Source organism: Amblyraja radiata, chromosome 7 (assembly GCF_010909765.2).
Source record: "Amblyraja radiata isolate CabotCenter1 chromosome 7, sAmbRad1.1.pri, whole genome shotgun sequence".
Taxonomy (NCBI): Eukaryota; Metazoa; Chordata; class Chondrichthyes; order Rajiformes; family Rajidae; genus Amblyraja; species Amblyraja radiata.
In genome coordinates, this window is record NC_045962.1 from 20,831,285 (window position 1) to 20,852,446 (window position 21,162).

The 21,162-nt window shown below is 42.3% G+C and overlaps 1 protein-coding gene across 1 annotated transcript; it reads right to left on the reverse strand.

Annotated features, from left to right (window-relative positions):
• Positions 1 to 8,731: 8,731 nt before the first annotated feature.
• Positions 8,732 to 19,685, reverse strand: dusp19 (dual specificity phosphatase 19). Its single transcript, XM_033023808.1, has 4 exons — positions 19,170 to 19,685; positions 17,662 to 17,708; positions 14,086 to 14,238; positions 8,732 to 10,689 (listed from the first exon to the last, which is right to left on the reverse strand). The coding sequence occupies exons 1-4, from the start codon at positions 19,390 to 19,392 to the stop codon at positions 10,501 to 10,503; spliced, it is 612 nt and encodes a 203-aa protein (XP_032879699.1). The 5' UTR covers positions 19,393 to 19,685; the 3' UTR covers positions 8,732 to 10,500.
• Between the last annotated feature and the right edge of the window lie 1,477 nt (positions 19,686 to 21,162).

Genomic DNA, 21,162 nt, shown 5'->3' on the forward strand with positions numbered 1-21,162 from the left:
CAAGGGAAATGAAAAAAACGATGCTGTTCGTATCCCTTCGTTATCACCTCTTCCAAAGCCAACAATTGACTTCACAAAAGTTGTGAACCAAAGATCTTATAGCTCCGTTATAAGATCTTTGTTGTGAACACTGCCCAGTCCATGACCGGCTCTGACCTCCCCAACTTCGGAGTCGCTGCCTCAAAAAGGCAGCCAGCATCATCAGGGACCCACACCATCCTGGCCACACTGATTCCACCCCTGCCATCTGGAAGTAGGTACAGGAGCCTGAAAACTGTAACGTCCAGGTTCAGGAACAGCTTCTTCCCTGCAGTCATCAGGCGATTAAACACCACAACCTCAAATAAGCTCTGAACTACAATAGACTATTATTATTGCAGTACTATTGTTTGTTTTTTGAGTATATGTGTATATATATATATATATGTGTGTGTGTGTACTTGTGATTATGTGTGTATATATACACATGGAACTTTTTTATTTTTCTCTCGTTTATCATATTGTTTACAGTGTACTATGTTTACATATTATGTTGTGCTGCAAGTAAGAATTTATTTCTTCTATCTGGGACATACGACAATAAAACACAATTGACTCTTGTGGGCTCCACCTATCTTAGTTATCGGTGCCTGCTCTGATTGTTCGGTACCTTTTCATGCCATTAGTTGCCCTCTCCCCAGATCTGAAATGTCGCCTATTCCTTTTCTCCAGAGGTGTTGCCTGAGTTACTCCAGCATTTTGTGTCTTATAATCTTCTAGAAATCTTAAACTGGGTCTGTGTGTCCATGCAGCATGACTAGGACTCCATAAACAAAACATACTGGAAAAACTCAAGGTTAGGGTGCAGGTGTGGAAAAAGAGAATTAACGTTTGAAATGGAAGTTTGTTTGTCAGGATTTGCAGCATTTTCTAAATTGAAATCTGTGAAGTATTGTATTGTATATCTTTATTGTTATTTTCCTGAGTACTCACATACCCAGAGGAAACAAAAAAACGTTACTCAAACCAGTGTCCATTCAGTGTGCAGTAAAAAATAAATAGAAATAAAAATACATATATCATGAACAAGTTTAACACTACTCTCAACTAAACATCAACAGGCGTTCCGATCGGCAGCGGCACGACAGTGGCTCTGTCCAGGTTGGTGGTTGGTGCGCGATACTTTGGCAGGGGGCAAAGTCCGTTTAACAGTCTTATAGCCTGCGGGAAGAAGCTGAGGAGCATCCTGCTGGTTTTGCAGCTAATGCTCCTGTACCTCTTCCCAGATGGCAGGATGGAGAATATGTGATGCGATGGGTGGTAGGGGTCTTTGATGATGGAGATAGCTCTGTTGATACATCTCTTCCTGTATATGTCCAGCAAGAAAGGGAGTGGAGCACCAATAATCCTGCTGGCGGTCTTCACAATCCTGTCAAGTTGGTGCCGTTCGTACGCCTTGCAGCTCCCGAACCAGGAAGTGATGCCGTTGGTTAATGTGCTCTCGATTGTCCCCCTATAAAAAGTTCGTAGATGTGTAGTGGGGAGACCTGCTTTACGTAGTCTTCGGAGAGGGTGTAGTCGCTGCTGGGCTCTCTTGGCCAGTGCTGTGGTGTTGGTTGTGGACATCAGGTCATCTGACAGGTGGAGTCCTAGGAACTTCATGCTGCTGACCCTTTCCACATCAGCTCCATCGATGTGCAGAGGTGTATGGTGTTGTTTTCCCGCCCTCCTGAAGTCAACCACCATCTCCTTAGTTTTTCCCACGTTGAGAATGAGGTTGTGGGATTTGCACCATCCTGTGAACAGCTCCACCTCCATCCTGTACGCCGACTCATCATTGTCACTGATGAGACCCACCACTGTTGTGTCATCAGCGAACTTGTTGATGAAGTTGTTATTGAGTCCAGCAGTACAGTCGTGTGTAAGCAGACTAAACAGCAGGGGGCTTAGGACACAGCCTTGGGGCGAGCCAGTGCTCACGGCTATGGTTTTTGATGTCCTACTGCCCACCCTGACTGTCTGCTGCCGTTGTGATAGAAAGTGTGACAAGATGTAATATAAAACACAGAAAGTGACCTTTCTGGCCATCGAGTCTCTGTCAGCTCTTTCAAAAAGCAGGTATTATTTATAACAAAATGTTGTGAATGTTGCAAATATTTAGCAAGTCAAGCAACATTTTTTTGAAAGGGAAAATGAGTTAACATTAGAAGCAGAAATAGGTACTTAATTGCTCTGTTGTTTAAAAAATCTTGGCTGATCTGATTATTTCCTCAATTCTACATTCCCACACCCAAAGTAGCATTTGCACCTGCCCTCCACACCGCAACCCAGCTCTCATTTATACAGTGTGGAAATGCCCTTCAGCCCACACCGGCTAACATGTCCCAGCTACACTAGTCTCACCTGCCTGCATTTGGTCCATATCCCTCCAAACTTGTCCTATCCATGAACCTGTCTAACTATTTCTTAAACGTTGGGATAGTCTCAGCCTCAACTTCCTCCTGGCAGCTTGTTCCCTACACCCACCACCCTTTGTGTGGAAAAAGTTACCCCTCAGATTCTTATTAAATCTTTTCCCCTTCACCTTGAACCTATGTCCTCTGCTCCTCGATTCCCCCACTCTGGGCAAGAGATTCTCTACCCGATCTATTCCTCTCATGATCTTATAGAAACATAGAAAATAAGTGCAGGAGTAGGCCCTTCGAGCCTGCACCGCCATTCGATATGATCATGGCTGATCATCCAACTCAGTATCCCATCCCTGCCTTCTCTCCATAACCCCTGATCCCTTTAGCCACAAGGGCCACATCTAACTCCCTCTTAAATATAGCCAATGAACTGGCCTCAACTACCTTCTGTGGCAGAGAATTCCACAGATTCACCACTCTGTGTGAAAAATGATTTTCTCATCTCGGTCCTAAAAGACTTCCCTCTTATCCTTAAACTGACCCCTAATTCTGGACTTCTCCAACATCTATAAGGAATAGAGACCCAGCCTACTCAACCTCTGCCTATAGCTCAGACTCTCTAGTCTTGGCAACATCCCCGTAAATCTTCTCTGAACCCTTTCAAGCTTGCCAATATCTTTCCTATAACATGGTGCGCAGAAATGAACACGATACTCTAAATGCGGTCTCACCAACGTCTTATACAACTGCAACATGACCTCCCAACTTCTATATTCAATACTCTGACTGATGAAGGCCAATGTGCCAAAAGCCTTTTTGACCACCTTATCTACCTGCGACTCAACCTTCAAGGAACCATACACCTGTACTCCTAGATCTCTCTACTCTACCGCACTCCCCAGAAGCCCACCATTCACTGTGTAAGTCCTGCCCTTGTTAGACATCCCAAAATGCAACACCTCATATTTCTCTGGATTAAATTCCATCAACATTCCTCATCCCACCTGGCCAATCGATCAAGATCCTGCTGCAATTTTTCACAACCATCTTCACTATCTGCAAAACCACCCACTTTTGTATCATCAGCAAACTTGCTAACCTTGTATGTTCTCATCCAAATCATTGATGTTGATGACAAACAGTAATGGGCCCAGCACCAAACCCTGAGGCACACCACTAGTCACAGGCCTCCACTTCGAGAAGCAACCTTCCATCATCACCCTCTGCTTCCTTCGGGTTCCATGAAGCCAATTTGCTATCCATTCAGCTATCTCTCCTTGGATCCCATGAGATCTAACCTTCCAGAGCAGCCTACCATGTGGAACCTTGTCGAATGCCTTACTGAAATCCATGTATACAACCATGGGCGGAAATCCTGGGGGAGACGGGGCACACACACCCCCTCCATGTTTTGAGAGGTGGGGGACAATCCCCCCATGTTTTGTAATCCGGATTTTGAAATTTGGTGAAATAAAAATCTGCGCTTTCCGTGAGATAGTGGAGGTGGGACTGATGATCGAGGGCGCCGATTGGACGAGAGAGACATCTGTTAGCAGGCAATGGGGGGGGGGGGGACATGGTGATTCAGCGCGATGATTGAAGGAGGGAGGTGTCGGTCAGAGGCAGAAGTAGGGGGGTGCGACTGAGGATAGAGCACGGTGATTGGAGGAGGGAGACGTCCTGGTGGAGCAAAGACCATAGAGCGGAGCTTGAATCGATCCGTTCGCGGGGCCATACATCGCCCGACGCGGCTTAAAATCAGTCGCGGGAGCTTCCATCGCCCCGCTGTCAAATAGCTGCATCCAGGCTCCCGATGTTGTAGTCCCCGACGGGCGATGGAAGATCCCGCGGCCAGTTTTAAGCCGCGCCAGTCGATGAATGCCCCCACAAATGGGCCGATTGAAGCCCCACGATTTGGGGCGGACGAAGCTGCTGTTGCTGGAGTTCGGAGTCGGTCACCAACCAAGTCAGTTCCCGATGTTACCGTCCACAGGCCCTTCCAGGGCGTGCGGGCACCAAGAAATTGTGTCCCCTCATGTTTTGATGGCAATTTCCGCTCCTGTATACAACATCTACAGCTCTGCCCTCATCAACCTTTTTGGTCACGTCTTCAAAAAGCTCAATCAGATTTATGAGACACGACCTCCCACGTACAAAACCATGCTAACTATTCATTATCAGCCCCTGCCCATCCAAATGCTTGTATAACCTATCCCTCGGAATATTCTTTCACTCCAACAACCAAGAAGAAGGTTTAGAAATCTGCAAACTGTGACTACCAAGTTGAATTTCATTGTTCCTTAGCTGTACGTGTAACAATTAAACATAGTGGGACAGGCTGCATCTCTGGAGAGAAGGAATAGGTGACGTTTCGGGTCGGGACCCTTCTTCAGACTGATGTCAGGGGAGTGGGCGGGACAGAGGTAGAATGTAGTCGGAGACAGTAAGGCTGGTGGGAGAACCTGTTCACCCGACATCAGTCTGAAGAAGCGTCTCGACCTGAAAAGTCACCCATTCCTTCTCTCCAGAGATGCTGCCTGTCCCGCTGAGTTACTCCAGCATTTTGTGTCTACCTTCGATTTAAACCAGCATCTGCAGTTCTTTCCTACACATACAATTAAACACTCTTGACTCTTGTCATCACAGCTGTTCCACCATTCATTGAGTGAGCAGGCAATCCACATCTAAACTTCACTCATTACCCCTTTGTTCCTCTTATCTTATGACAGCAGAAAAAACTCCTCAGTTTCAGCCGTTAAAGTCTCTACCCATTATTCAGAACTTTTTGGGAGATACGAGCCTTTGTTAAAATATGTTTCATGATTTCATTTTTTAACTAACTAAAAGAAATGCCACCAGAACTGAAGTGAAGGTCATCTTGACACTTGAGGTTCGAATACCGAAAGTCTGTGAAATTAGTCCTCCGTTTTATTCAATAGTCACTTTGAGCCATAATGCCCAGGAAAATGACATAAACTATAGTGACTATATACCATTGTTATTCTTTATCAAACACACTTAAAGATGTTTTGACATTATATTTCAACATGATGATGCAACCACACACTGAAATGATAATTGTATTTCGCATTGAATTTAGCCTTTCTGTAGAGCAGGTAATTAATGTAGCGTTTATGTAATTGTCTAGAATTTGTCTGTTTCAATTTTTATTACTTTATTGCTGTGTACCTTTCAGTGTTCATTTATAATGAAGGACAGAAAACTAATATTGAATAATGGCTTTTCTCTTTAAAAAGTGCTGACTGACCTGCTCTGCTGATTTATTTGAAATGTTTGATTGTTGTAGTGTTATTATTCAGAATGTGTACATATTGGATTTAAAAGTTCAAATCAGACATTACTTCAGTGGATCCCTAGCAGTGATGAATATTGCTGTGACCTAACGTGATTGTGACCTAATCATCATGTATGAAACAGGAAGCATGACTTTAACCAACTACTTTGATTTGCTTATTATCAGCATCTTGTTTGCCATCCAATGTTGTGTTGTAGACAATCATTGTTATGAGGTTTCCCAATCAGAGGACTCTCTGATTTAAAGGCTGTCCCCAGAGATGCTCACAGAGACAGTCATCAGGTGCGGCTGAAAGATAATCAACTGGGTGAAAGTTTTGGTCTTCCCGAACCTTGGAGGTCTTCGAACACAGTGGAACTTGTGTAAGGGAATGTTATGACTGGCACATTCCAGGCTGCAGTGGTGAGTGCTGAGGGGTACACTGAAGCTGTGCAGCCAATGCAAAGCCTCTGTGGACTACTACATGTAGAGGGGCTGAGACAGGTGGGAAAGACTCTCAAACAGCAGAAGCATTCTATCACTCAAGATGGCCACATGAGTGACAATTATGCTATGTACAAAAAGTGGATGTGATAACACTATTTGATATACAACCAGCAACACTCTGTTCCGTTTCAGTTTAGTTTATTGTCACGTGTACCGAGGTACAGTGAAAAGCTTTGTTGCGTGCTAACCAGTCAGTAGAAAGACAATACATGATTACAATTTATCCATTTACAGTGTATAGATACAGGTACATAGTAAGGGAATGACATTTAGTGCAAGGTAAATCCAGCAAAGTCCAGTCAAGGATTATCCGAGGGTCATCAAAGAGGGAGATAGTAATTCAGCACTGCTCTCTGGTTGTGGTAGGATAATTCAGCACTGCTCTCTGGTCGTGGTAGGATAATTCAGTTGCCTGATAACAGCTGGGAAGAAACTCCCTGAATCTGGGGGAGAGTGCGGTATCATAGGGAGGGGGGCAGGAGCCAGCGAGGGGGACCAGAGGGGAAGGGGTTGGCGGTGCGATGGAGATTCACAGCGGGCGCTGGCCGCTGGTCGTTCTCCGACCGGATCAGAGTCTCCGCTTTCCATTTGGCAGCATCGGGGCCATCTCCGACTCCGCGCCGGGCTGAGCTGGGCCGGGTCGGGCCGTTTTCCGGTCCCTCCCTCCGAAAATTGTGTCTGGTTGGAGACCTCCGCCAGCCATCCAGAGCCTCCCGCAGCTGCAGTAAAGACGTGATGGCGGAGGAAGGGGCGGACCGTCCCGCGGAGTGACAGTAGAAGGGACCAATCCACGCGCCGCTGGATGGCAGAAGAGGCAATCGATCTGCGCTCGCGCGGTTTTTACGATTTTTAAACCTCGATAGCTCTTAACAGCTTCCACCGATCGGAACAAAACTTGGTGCAATCACAGCGCAGAAGAATGGTGAGTAAGCTGCCGAAAATCGTAGCGCTATTGTGTACCGTTTTTGCACAAATAGAATGACCGCCAAGCCCGAAGATAACAAGATCAGAGTTTTAGTTATGTATAAACAGTTAGATGTATAGACTGAATCAAAGTAATGAACTAAAGAAGAACTGCTAAAGAAATTTAAAAAAACAAAAAATGCAGGTTTAACTTAGCAGCATCCCTAGAGAACAGGAAAAGGTGACCTTTCAGGTCAGGACCACAATTCTCCAGTGATACTGCCCGACCTGCTGAGATTTTCCAGCATATTGTGTCTTTCCCTGGTTCTCTAGTGATTCAGAGTATCTTCTAACAAATGTACATCAGATAAATGCAGTTATATTTACTTCTATTTCAGTTTGCGTCCACAAGGATTCCCATAAATCTAGTTATCTTTCATTTGCTGGTCCTTTCTACAAAATGCACAAGATGTTATTCCATGGGGAAATCAATTGAACATATAACAAATAAAATAGCAGTGTTGGAATCAGTGGTTGAGGAAACAGGAAAAGACAAATCTGAGGAACACCCTTAAAGTATTGCTACACATTTTCCTGCAAAATATCTAATTTTACAGCAGGCATCCGTTCACCCCTCCTTTTGAAAAGAGGTGAATAAATCAACAGTATTAGTGTTAACATTGTTGTCTCTGTAAAGAGCTATACTGGTTTAAATTTTAATTTGACTGAAATCCAATGTCATTGTTCACATTTGTGTTGTTTAAGTAAGATCACAGTGCATTAATCAGATGCATTTATTTTTTACACAGAGGGTGGCGAGTGCCTGGAACGCACTGCCAGGGGTGGTGGTTGAAGCAGATCCATTAGTGGCATTTAAAAGACTTGGATAAGCATAGAGATATGCAGAGAATGAAGGGATATGGCATGTGCAAGTAGATAAGTCATACTCTTAGCATTAAGTTCTGCACTGATATTGCAAGCCAAAGGATCTGTATTATGATGTACCTACTGTATGTTATCACATAAAATTAAGACTATCTCTTGCGTACAGGATTGTCATCCAAACTTCTTGTAAATGGCACCAAACTCGCAAGCCTGTATACTGTCTCTGTGCACTACTGCTACACACACACAAACTGTATCGGAGATACTTACTTTAGATGTACTTGTGATACTTGTACTGAACTGTATGCAAAATGAATTTCACTGTACGTCAGACCACGTGACAAATAAAGTACAATTGAACCTAAATGTTGGCTACTCACTGAAATAGGAGGTGAACGTATTAGGTCAGTTGCAGTAACAGCATGGCACCTGATCATCAGTCTTTTCTTCCACCTTTAACTCCAGTTCAACGATAAAAATGCAGCACATGTGGAAAATTGTTTCGTTTTTTACTTTTTTTCCCCAGAAGGTTCAATGCATATTCTTTTTGAATATTAAAAAATTGAATTATAAAGTTTATTCCTCAACAAAGATAAATGTTCTAACAAGAAGCCTCATATACAGAAGATGATTCTAAATGTGCTACAACTACAGATGGGCCGCTGATTAAATGGTAGGAACATCGAAGCATATTTGCCGGGACCAAAATGGGCAATAGTTTCCAGGTCATTTGTATAAGTTTGTTACTTAGAGGACCTAGATAAAGACAATTTGGTCTTTTTTAAACAATAATCTATATCAAATGCACAGGTTCTAGCTTTTAATAAAATCTTTCCCCAAAAAGTATTTCCTGGTGTAAAGTGAGCTCTTCACTTTCCCTCTATGGAATTCCGTGTGCCACATTGCTTTTATCAAATTGTAACCGTTACAATTAGAATCATTGAATCACAGAAATAGGTTCAATACCCACCTTACCCATGCCTATCTACACTAATTCCATTTGACTGCATTAGGCCAGGATCCCTCTCTCCTTTCCTATCTAAGTACATGTCCAAATGCCTTTAAACATAGTATCATACCTGCCTCTGCCACTTCCTCTAGCAGCTCACCACCACTCCCTGTGTGAAAAACCTACAAATTTCTCCCCTCCCACTTTAAACCCTGTGCTCGCTACTTCCAGAACACATTGCTCTAGGAGATATTAAATATCTATACTCTGTTAGTGATTACTGTTAACAGATCTTGAATGGTGCTTTGCATGCCATATATGCAACAGCACAGTGAAATTCTTTTAGCATATTTACACATGCACGTGTCGCCATGTTTTTGCACCATTTCTGTAGTCTGGTCCACCTTCACACTCGGTCTACTGAAACAATTCCCAATCCAGGTAAGCCCCAGGCTCCTGCAGGGTTTTCTTCCTTCTTTGATCGGATCGGCACACGGACCGACACCCCACTCCTTGCCCGGACATCCTTGAGTCCCGGGAGTGCCTCCTGCAACCAACCTTTTGCATTTCCCACTCCTCGGAACCGACATCTACAGCAGTTATAATGTATTGTGTGGACTGATTTGGGATGTTATTGTAAGGAGGGTACTTTTGTTATGAATCTGGTGAAAATTAGAAAGAGCTGTAGATTTGATCACTTGATTGTCGAGATTACTTACACTTACGATATTTGCCGCACCAAAGAACTGCTTTTGAAGAAAAATAAACCCCTAGTAGAGAGGTTCTAACAACCGAAAAGGACACCTTAAACTAAATTTAATAACCCGACATTTTATTGCTTACACAATAATAATATAATTGCATTTTTGTACATTTTAATCAAAATGCTCCAGGGTATATTCATTAAAGAGAATTAAATTTGAATTATTTTATTTTTGCAAAGTTTAAACTTTCCTGGTAAATGAAGATTTTGAATCCATTTGGGAAACAATGGCAAACAAATATGCTGAAATAACTAGGTGGGACCTGCCTTAAAAATCAAATATTTTATCATTAGTGATTTATAATGGCAGGTAAATAGATTGGAACAAAAATTCCTTCTTTAACCATTTCTACTTTAAAACTAATTGTATACAATTTCTTAGCACCAACAAAATATTCATTTTTCTATGCGTTTCACTTGTAGAATATCTGTTATCATAAATATTAACCATTGCACATCAAGTAAACATGGTTTTAAAAATACAAATAGTTTGATTCATTGATCCAAAATGACGCAAATAGATTTCTACATCGTATTTTGATTTATATCAATAAACAGAATATACAGTCTTGCTCATTTTATAAAACAATGCAGCTTCCTTTAACTGAGCACAATATACACATTTAGTTTTTTGTAATTCGCAAATTATCAACGTACAAACCACAATTACAATTATTTTCTTTTAAATATTTACACAATATTAATATTGGAAACATTCACAATAAAAATGACATTATCAGATTTTAAATGTGTAATCACATTAACGGCATAGCACTCACGAAATTCAATCCTTGTTATTCAGAGCCATTATTCATTTCTTTGGCTGGTAATTCTTTAATTGCTCCACAAACCCAGGGTTGGGACTGATAACTTGCCTTGCATTCTTCACGACTGAGAAAGCATCTTTGAAGTCGAGTCCGTGTAGCTGCATGAGATAGCCTATCACTATGGATGCTGAGCGTGACACTCCAGCATTGCAGTGAACCAACACCACTCCATTCTTAAGAGGAAGATAGCAAACACAGACCATTTTTGCATTTTATATGATTGAATGTCGATCAATTCATTCTCGGTTAAATTACAACAAAAACACATTTTACATAAAATATAGGACAATTTTTTTTTCATGTCAGTGCTTGATATTCAGCATTTCAAATTTATTTCCCCCCTAAACCCTTCCCCTCCCCCTTCCCCTCCCCAATGTATCTACCAGATATTGAAAGATTCAGTGCCAATTCTTAACACAATGCAATACTCAACCAACAACAAATGTGAACTGACAGTCTTCATTTTTGAGCATCACAAAACACACACAGGTTGATACCACCTGTATGTCAACACTAAATTAAATATTGACCATGTTTTGAGATTTCATTACAGGATACTGTAATTATATGATCTCCAAGCACCCTCAACAAAAAAACTGCATGCTAATTGCTTGAGATTAGGATATCAAGCCGTTGACGTTACAGACAAAGATTCCTATAATATACAGTCTTATCTCTTCTTTGAGGCAGATGCTGTTTAAGATTTTGTAGCCATTCCTTTCCAAAATGAATACCCAAAACACTATTTGATTTCTGGAATAATTTTTAAAAATACTTTGTCAATAGCATCAACATCAAAACTTTTAATATTCCGTTTCCGTACACTGACTCTTTTATCCTTTTAAACATAAATATCTGGGACAGATTCTTCAATTGAATTTAATGGCATAACTTAGAAAATACAGGGAAACTATATAGATGTCTGATACAAGTATTTATGACATTGCAGTGGTAGGCCCCCCTCGATCATGACTGACCATGGGTGATGCATCCTAGTTTGCAGGTGATGTGTGGTCAGATGCAAGCCTGGGCAATGTCATATGGAGGACAGGCTGTTGCCAATGCAGCACGTCCCCCCCTCTCCACGTCGCTGATCGGCCCAAAGGAACAGCAGGGCCGTTACAGTTTGGCACCAGCTCCTTCGCAGGAGCTGCCAGCGCGAGGTTGCAGACAACGACAAACTGCCTTAGGGGCTCCGGATTTTCTGGAGGTTTACTCCAGGAGCCTTTTCCATGACTGGATATGGCCACAAGGCAGTGAAGGATTTAAATCAGAGTTATCCCTCTTCTAGATGGACTGCCTTCCCAGGCTGACGAGTCCCATCTGCCCCATCACATCTATAAAAAGGCCCAAAGTGCTGGAGTAACTCAGCAGGTCAGACAGCGTCTCTGGAGAACACGGATAGGTGATATTTCGGGTCGACATCCTTCCTCAGATACACCAGCTTGATGGGAACCTGGCACTCCAGCCCCACCATCTCCCAGCTTTAACACCATCACTGGTGCAGTAATGGATCCACATGCTCCCTACAAGTGACAGCATGGTCTCCATTAAACTTCCTCAGCTGTTCAGAGAACAACTTATGGAAGATGATAAATAATGTAAATATAACAGCAAAGGCATATAACCTTAACCTCTGCTTCTTAAACTTTGCTTTATAATCTCCATTGAAATCAATTGTGCTTCAAAAACCCCATAGCAGGTCTGACCCGATGCTGGATGCAAGAAGTGATTTGCTTGTGACAGTACCCTAGACCGTAAGGAGAAATTGTCCAGGACTATTTCAGAATAAATAGCTGAATACTTTCGACTGTCAATAATCTCAACACTATTTTGTCCACTGTTTTTTTTATACCGTCTTCTCCTTTAACAAAATTTTCTCCTTTAACAGTAATAATAATAATAATAATAAATATTATTTATGGGCGCCTTTCAAGAGTCTCAAGGACACCTTACAAAAATTTTGCAGGTAGAGGAAAAACATGTAAGGGGAATGAAATAAATAGTAGAGACATGACTAGTACATAAAGTAAAGACATAATTCAATACTAAACACAATAATAAGGCAATTAATGCACAGATGAAAAGGGAAGGGGACGTGGGGCTAAGGTGAAGAGATGGGTCTTGAGGCGGGACTGGAAGATGGTGAGGGACACGGAATTGCGGATCAGTTGGGGGAGGGAGTTCCAGAGCCTGGGAGCTGCCCTGGAGAAGGCTCTGTCCCCTAAACTGCGGAGGTTGGACTTGTGGATGGAGAGGAGACCGGCTGATGTGGATCTGAGGGACCGTGAGGGTTGGTAGGGGGAGAGGAGGTCAGTGAGATATGGGGGGGCCAGATGGTGGAGGGCTTTGTAGGTGAGGATCAGGATTTTGTAGGTGATCCGGTGGGAGATGGGAAGCCAGTGAAGTTGTTTGAGGACTGGCTTTGGTGTGGGTGATGAGTCGGGCGGCTGCGTTCTGGACCAGTTGGAGTCGGTTGATGTAGGTGGAGCTGATGCCAAGGAGAAGAACAGTGGCTCAGGATGCACTGCACAACTGACGATATCCCCTCGAAAGAACAACCCTAAAGTCCACCTGCAATTTTTTCTCATGTCCCACATCATCTGCAGTTCAATACTTACCCTGCCAATGCAAAGGAAATCTTACCCATTACACCACCCAATAATTTATGTCACATAATAGGACAAATAAGCAGAATATCACAAAATTAACAAGTGAAAAGACAGCACAGTGGTGGAGCTGCTGTCTCACAGCACCAGGTTCAATCCTGACCTTGGATGCTGTCCGCAGGAAATGTACATATTCGCCCTGTAACCGCATGGATTTCCTCTGTGTGCCCCGGTTTCCTCCCACATCCCAAAGACGTGTGGGTTTGTAGGTTAATTAGCCTCTAAATTGCCCCTAGTTTGTTGGGAGTGGATGCAAAAGTGAGATTTCGTAATCTAGTGTGAGCGGGTGATTATCGGTCGGCATGGAAACGGTGGGCCAAAGAGCCTGTCTCCATTTTGTATCACTAAACTAGTGTCAACAGGTGATCAATAGTCGGCATGGACACAGTGTGGAATGGCCTGTTTGCATGCTATATCTCTAAAACAAACTAAAACAGGTGGAAAGCATGGTTTTATTGAATTTTATAATTTCCTGCGTGGTCTCACTACTGAATGAGTGTCATTTCTAATTTTCGATGCAGTTTTAAAACTGCTCAACGGTTTCGGGTTTGAATGATCAGACACATTACAAGTAGTTTCACGTTGCCAGTCATGATACCCAAAGCCAGATAAGGAAACCATAAAAGAACTACTAGTGGGATAGTCTTTCACGCAGGTCTTCAGTAATAAATAATAAAAACAGTTGATCATTGGTATGTGTGCGGAGTCGATTTCTTCGTGTATACATTCCTTTGTCACAGGAAAACAAAGTAGGAGTTCAGTGGAAAAAAGAATAAATTATTCATTCCATGCACATCAGGTAAAACTATTTTATTAATAGATCCACCAGTTTAATGTGAAATTTTCCTTTTGTTTAATTGAAAGGAATTAATTCACTTCCACACTACCAGCACATCTTACCTGCGTTCTTGCTTGGTCAATAAAGTCAAAGCATTCTTGAAAGTACGAGGTGATGGCAGTGTTAGGGAGGTCCAATATATTAATGTTTTTATAATCAAACTCACGGGGAAAGATATTTTCTATTCCATAGCCAACATTCAGGATGTGAGAAATCTGAGAAAGAAAACAGAGTTTTTCAGTTTCACATTTAAGTTCCACCTGTACATACAGGCACAGGCGGCACAGCGGTAGAGCTGCTGCCTTGCAGTGCCAGAGACCCGGGTTCGATCCTGACTACGGGTGCTGCCTGTTCGGGGTTTGTACTAATTCAAGTTCAAGTTCAAGTGAGTTTATTGTCATGTGTCCCTGATAGGACAATGAAATTCTTGCTTTGCTTCAGCACACAGAACATAGTAGGCATTCTCCCTATGACCAAGTGAGTTTCTTCCAGGTGGTCCGGTTTCCTCCCACACCCCAAAGACAATACAGGGTTGCAGGTTAATTGGCTTCAATTAAATTGTAAATGGTCCCTAGTGTGTAGGATAGTCCGGGCGTAAGCGGTGATCGTTGGCCGGCATGGACTCGGTGGGTCAAAGGACCTGTTTCCACTCTGTATCTAAAGTCTAATGTCTATCGAGCCATTCTGTAATGTTAAGAGTCTAGGAAGGGCCTGTTTCCGTGTTGTATCTCTAAAGTCTAAAGTCAACTGAGAGGTTCAAGGATTATATCCAAGCTGCTCTGAACGCTGGATGATGTACATCATTGAATTTGCCACCGGCTTCAAGTCTTCCTTTATTAAGAAAGGTGCTTCTAAACCACTTTCAGAATATTTGATTAGACACGTATGTATAAAAAATCTTTTTATGTTACAATCATGGTGCCGTACAGCATAGATTCATGCCCTGCAGCACACTGCATCAGCACTGATCATAAGCATCTGATCATAAAACTCCCAACTTCACCCGTTTTACGCTAATCCCATTTTTATCCTCTCACATCCGAATCATCTCTCTAATCCTTTTACTACTCACTCACACCATAGGTAATTTACAGAAGCCAATTATCTTCTTACCACTCACCCACATGACGGGTTATTTACAGGCCACACCATCAGAGGGAAAACACAGAAACCAGCTCCAATCTGCTCCTTGTAAAGTCTCAGCAAAGGAAGCGGGTATCGTTACTGAAGATCGAACAGAGAGCGAACCGGCACAATTCAGAATTATGGATCTGCCCACAACACAAACTGGAGAAAAAAAAGTTCTTTACCTTAGGTGAGATTTTGATGGAAAAAGGGAATTTAATCACAAAAAGAAAGTCCAATAGTACTCAGCATGGTCCAAACAAATTAGGTGCTGGTGACAAGATCAGTCAAGTCCTAGTTTGTGCAGTCTGCAACTGCAAATCTCACACTTAATGGTGGAAAGACGGTAGAAGGTTTGGTTGTTTCTGTGCTGTTAATAACCATCTGATGGTGGGAACTATAACAAGGAAGAAATAGGATTGGCAGATGGTAAGCAATTGACAAGTCATCTGGGGTCCAGATAAAAAGGGCCATACGTGTAATGCAGGTGATAAAAAAGTCATGGATGACCATGATACAGAACAGGTACTGAACTGCAGGAATGAGCAGCAGGCCTCGATAAGAACGGTCTCAACCCAAAACGTCACCTATTCCTTTTCTCCAGAGTTGCTTTTAACTTTTGAAATTAAACACTTATAATTTCCTTGGGAGCAACTATAACTTACAGCCACGAGATGCCTAAGTCCTGTCTCATCATCCCTTAACATCAATGAGACCAGACAGAAACGCCGACTGCTAAAATCTCTCTTCAGCACAGATCCGGGATTCAAATTGTTTAATATGACATCTATATTACTAAAAGTAAGATCTTGACCGCTTTTGACTTACTGTGCTGTGATTTCCGAGAGAACGCCACCATTTACAGCCGTAATTTTTGGCCACCTCGCTCAGAACCCCCCTCCGCCGGACTGGACCGGAGGATTTTTCCCATCGATGAAAAATCAGAGAGATATTAATGTTTTAAAATATTTCACCATTCTCTCTGCTGCCCCCGCTGGCAGCAGGGGAGAGGGACTATAAAATCCGGAAGTGTCGTGGCTCACTCAGTTTCTGCCAGACGGAGGGAGCGAGAGGATCACGGCTCTCTGACATGCGAATAACACTGAACGCACGTCTACTCCACAGTGAGTCCCTGGGATATGGTTTTCAGAAAATGTGTTTGTTGCTTGTAAAGTGTTTGCCCAATTGGCTTTTTGGCTTTTTAAAGGGCTTTCTGCAAATCTGTTTTGTTGGCTTGCAAAGTGTTTTTGCCCAATTGGGTTGGCTTTTAAAGGGCTTGCTTGCAACAGTTTTCGGATGGATAAACCGTGAATAAACATTTTATTAGATCAGAACTATGTTTAATTTCAAAATTGGCGCTCATTCTGTGATTTTCGCTTAGTTGCAAGATGGCGTCTATGACGTTATTTCCGGTTAGCAGCATGCTGGCGCTGAGTGCGTCATTTCTGGTTCGTGGCAAGTAGCGAGAGGGTGACGTCAAGATGGCGCCGGGTGCAGGCGCCGTTGAATAATTCAAGAGAGCTGACTGCTCTGTCTATGGTGAGTGTTTTTGTTGGATGTTATTTAAAGCACGTTTTTGCTTCAGTACCAGCAGCCTCTACAGGAGGCTTTAAACATTCGTTTTACACACTGTATATTCAACACGTTCTGAAGTTACTTGGCATTTTAGTATTGGGTGGATATGTGTGAGTGAATGAGTGTGTGTGTGTGTGTGTCTGTATGTGTGTGAGTCTGTATGTGTGTGTGTGTGTGTGTGTGTGTGTGTGCGTGTGTGTGAGAATGAGTGTGTGTGTGTGTGTGTGTGTGTGTGAATGAGTCTGTGTGTGAATGAGTCTGTGTGTGTGTGAATGAGTCTGTGTGTGTGTCTGTGTGTGTGAATGAGTCTGTGTGTGTGTGTGTGAAAGAGTGTGTGTGTGTATGTGTGTGTGTATGAATGAGTCTGTGTATGTGAATGAGTCTGAGTGTGTGTGAATGAGTGTGTGTGTGAATGAGTCTATGTGAATGAGTGTGTGTGTGTGTGTGTGTGTGTGTGTGTGTGTGTGTGTGTGTGTGTGTGTGTGTGTGTGTGTGTGTGTGTGTGTGTGAGAGAGAGAGTCTGTATGTGAGTGTCTGTGTGAGGTGGAGGGTGTGTGTGATCAACAAATAACAAATAGTACAAACTAGCGCAACAAAAATTGCCCCTCATGTGTAAGGAGTGGGGTAACATAAAACTGGCTGGCATGGACTCAGTTGGCTGGAGGGCCTGTTTCCATGCTGTTTCTCTAAACTAAGTTGAGCTGAAGCAATGCATAAGCTATTGTGGTGGCACTGCTGTGGCACTGAATTGGATGCTTGAAGATATGACCGAAAAGCTCAGTAACAATTTTAACCTCTGTTTTTACATCTGTAACAGCCACTGCTTCCCCACAGCAATTGAGCCTGGTGCTCCCAGGTAAATATATGCACAAGCCCAAGTCTAATTACCACTCTGCTGTGTTATTTAATTTTAAAGAAGAATATACATTTATTTTTACCTTATGATCTTTTAATTTCTCATAATCATGGGCCACATCTTGTGAAGCTGGAAGAGACACAAGCACAAAAATTGTCAGCAATCTTCCAAAATTTGTAAATCCTGGATTGAGGTTAGAAATGCAACTCACAGTGGCTGACTTAGTAATAAAGTATTCCAGCAAAGATTGAATCCAGCTTAAATGGACTACTTAAACATTTTCAAAATTAATTGGCTTAATAAGTAAGAAGAAGCAGCAGATGCTGGTTTACACCGAAGATAGACTCAAAAGGTTGGAATAACACAGCGGGACAGGCAGCATCTTTGGAGAGAAGGAATGGGTGATGTTTCGGGTCGAGTTCAGACTGAAGAAGGGTATCGACCCAAAACATCACATTCCTTCTCTCCAGAGATGCTGCCTGTCCCGCTGTTACTCCGGCATTTTGTGTCTATCTTGTCTTAATAAGTAACAATGCCAGAATGAATGGATGTGAGAGCAGTTTTCACCCTTGTAATTATATGCATTGAAAGCACTTAACGCCAATAGAATGAAGGGCCAGGTAGAATGTCTATCAGCACAATGTCCATCAATGCAAGTGCTGAAAGTATACTCAAATGAAAATGGTGGCAGTACCACAAATGGCATAAAAATTCATAATTATCTCCAAATGTTGATTGTGCTAAATACACATATAATCATTTCCTTTTAAATAAATATATTTTGGAGTAAAAACATGGGAACATTCCAAATTCTGATACCAATGTGAGAACTTAAAATTATTCTGTTGGTATCAGAATTTGAAGTGTTCAGAACCAAAGGTTCAAAATTAGAGGCTAATTTCTGCAAAGTTTATCCAAAGAATATCTTATCTGCAGATTTTCAGAACTTATCCCGCAAACCGTGTCTCTTATGGTAATACATTAAAAAATCAATTATTTTAATTGTGAATATATAGCATTCTAAGAAGTAAAAGGAAAACCAGCCAAACTCATTGTTTTGCAAACAATCCGCATGTATTGGGGAACTGTGAATTTAAATATACAGAGTCCACGCGATGTAATAAGTAGAGCAGCTTGCAGAAACAATTGTGTTTTGCCCATTAAATATGGAAATATTATCAAAAAACTGCTTTCTTAACTTTAGGTAAAAGCGTAACTATTATTATTTCTCAACAGCATAATAACTTGACCACTAAACAAAAAGAATATATAGATTAAAAGACAACTTATGAATGTGTTAAAATGTAGAAACAAAGAACTACAGATGCTGATTAATACACAAACGGATACAAAGTGCTGGAGTAACTCAGCAGGTGAGGCAGCATCTCTGAAGAACATGGATAGGTGACGTTTCAGGTCGTTTTTAGAGGGTGAAAGGACGGGCAAACGTTTAAACTTGCAAGGTAATAAAGTACACGTTTAGTTTACCCTCTTTCAGCAATCAAATATACATAGCGATCTTGCAATCCGTAAAAGTAGTGCAGTAATCTGTACTGGGTGGTTAGGTCATTGCAGTTATATTTCACTCACCCAACAAAAGCCAAGGTTCAATAACACCGACTTGCAGATCAAGACTGGTGTCCTGGACATATCCGCAGGCTCCATCCGTTTGTTGTGCATCTTCTACGATCTGGACTCGAGCGTCTCTCAGTGTTTCGATTAGTCTTCTTCCAGTTATAGTGGTTACTCTTGTGCTCTGTTTCCTCAGCGACGTCTTGGAAAAAGCCTTGATTTCATCGGCAAGCGAATGCATCACATTTGAATTGCAGAGAAAAACACCAAGTCGGTAAAACGGTGAGAATTCAATATATAATATACAAGGGAAAGCAAAATTACAACTGAATGGGTTTAATATGCTGAGATAAACATTGCCCACTGAAGACAAGAACTGTAAGACAGACCATTTATCTTTGATTTACACCAAGCATGTTGACACCAAACCTATCTTTCTGATTATAGACACAAAATGCTGAAGTAACTCAGCGCGACAGGCAGCATTATTGGTTGTTTTTACGTTGCAAGATAGTGATTGGAAGAACACTTACCAACAACCATCTAAGAAATGCAGAATGCCAAAAGTAGAACTTAATTTCTCCTGAAGTATCGCCACCTACGGCAGGAAGATCGGAGTCTGATGTTTCCTATTTGCTTTGCAAGCACAAAATCTGCTGCAATTCTATTTAAACGCTGGTGATGACCTGCAGTTTGATGATGAATTACAGCATTATAAACAGGTGATAGACACTAAATGCTGGATTAACTCAGCGGGACTCTGAAGAAGACCCGTGACGTTACCCATTCGTGTAGGAAAGAACTACAGACGCTGGTTTAACCCGAAGATAGACACAAAAAGCTGGAGTAACTCAAGCACATCTCTGGAGAGAAGGAATGGGTGACGTTTCGGGTGGAGACCCTTCTTCAGACTAGGAATGTCACCCATCCTTCCGACACATTATAAACAGACTGATCGCCAATTTGTGGGGTTGTGAGTTTCATTGACAGAATTTCAAAAAATATCTTCCCTTTTATTTACAGGAACCCCCAATATATTCACAAATACTAAATTACATTTAATGCAAAACACAAAGTGCTGGAGTAACTCAGCGGCTCAGGTAGCATCTCTGAAGGACGTGGACAGGTGACATTTGGGGCCGGGCCCTTCTTCAGACTGATTGTGGCGGTGGGGGGGGGGGGGAGAAAGATGGAAAAGAGCACTTCAAAGTGGGCATACTTCGCAGAGATTTTGCAGTGGGGCTTTAAAATGGAGTATGTTGACACGAGGAGCTGCAGGTTCAGGTTTACAAAAAAAAGACATGAAGTGCTGGAATAATTTTGGCGGTCAGGCAGCATCACTGGAGGACATGGATGAGCGACGTTTCGGGTCAGGGCTCTTCTTCAGGCTTATTGGAGTAGGGGGAGAAGTCTGCATCTATTTTCCAAATATCTGGACAGAACTCGTTTTTTTGTAAAGTTGCAGCTTAACATCACAACACTTATAATTTGTACCCCGATTTATAATGGCAAGCGTACCGTATGCCTTCTTCACCACTTGTGTTGCCATTTCAACACCATCGGCGTTGCTGTTTTCAGTCCTGTCCTCTGCTCATGAACATTGCTCTACCATTTACTCTGTATGCCCTACACCATTACTTCCCAAATGCCTCACCTTGCACTAGTTGGAATTAAATTCCATCTGTCAATATTCTGCCCAACCTTTATCAGATCTATATCCTGCTATATCTAGAGATAATCTCCCTCGCTATCCACAATACAATCAACTGAAGCAGCTACGTTTGCAAATCTCCTTTTCACTCCTAGCCTTTGTCACCTACTCCACCCATCTGCCAATTAATCCTCCCCCTCTCGCCTGTATTCACCTATCACTTGCCAGGCTTTGTCCTGTCCTCCTCTTTTCCAGCTTTCTCCCACCTACTAGTCCGAAGATGGGTCCCGACCAGAAACGTTGATTATCCATTCGCTCATCCACTAACTTATTCCAGCACTTTGTGTTTTGCACAAGATT